The following is a 412-nucleotide window of genomic DNA, read 5'->3' on the forward strand; positions in this document are numbered from 1 at the left end:
GCCCGCCTGCCCGCCGCCCCGATGGCGCCCCGGGCCCCCGCCGCGCGGGGCCACTAGGACCCTCGGCGTCCCTTTCCCTCCCCCTTCCTGCCCCCTCTCCCGCAGCGCGAACCCGGGTGTCCACGGCGCCGAGCTTTTGAGCTCGCGTCCCCAGGCCGGCGGGGGGGGAAGGGGAAGAGGGGACCCCGGCACCCCTGCCCCCCCCACCCGGCCGCCCAGTCCCCCGGGACCCGGAGAAAATGTCTTCGCGGACGGCGTTGGCCCCGGGCAACGATCGGAACTCGGACACGGTGAGTGGGGCCCGGCCTCTGGGGGCGCCCCGGCCGGGTCGAGCCGGTGAACCCCTCGCCCTGCGGCGCCCCTCGCTGCGCGGGTCCCCACCTGACTTCCCGGGCCCTGCCCGGCTCGCCGC

The 412-nt window shown here is 78.6% G+C and overlaps 1 protein-coding gene across 1 annotated transcript in view; it reads left to right on the forward strand.

The window, feature by feature from the left end:
* Positions 1–6: 6 nt before the first annotated feature.
* MARK4 (microtubule affinity regulating kinase 4) overlaps positions 7–412 on the forward strand; it is a 27158-nt gene continuing 26752 nt past the window's right edge. The window contains exon 1 of the mRNA XM_039866317.1: positions 7–290. Within this exon, the coding sequence (XP_039722251.1) occupies positions 240–290 (51 nt within the window). The 5' untranslated portion in view covers positions 7–239. The remainder of the gene's footprint in view (positions 291–412) is intronic.

The sequence above is a fragment of the Pteropus medius genome, unplaced genomic scaffold (assembly GCF_902729225.1).
Source record: "Pteropus medius unplaced genomic scaffold, Ma_sr-lr_union100, whole genome shotgun sequence".
NCBI lineage: Eukaryota > Metazoa > Chordata > Mammalia > Chiroptera > Pteropodidae > Pteropus > Pteropus medius.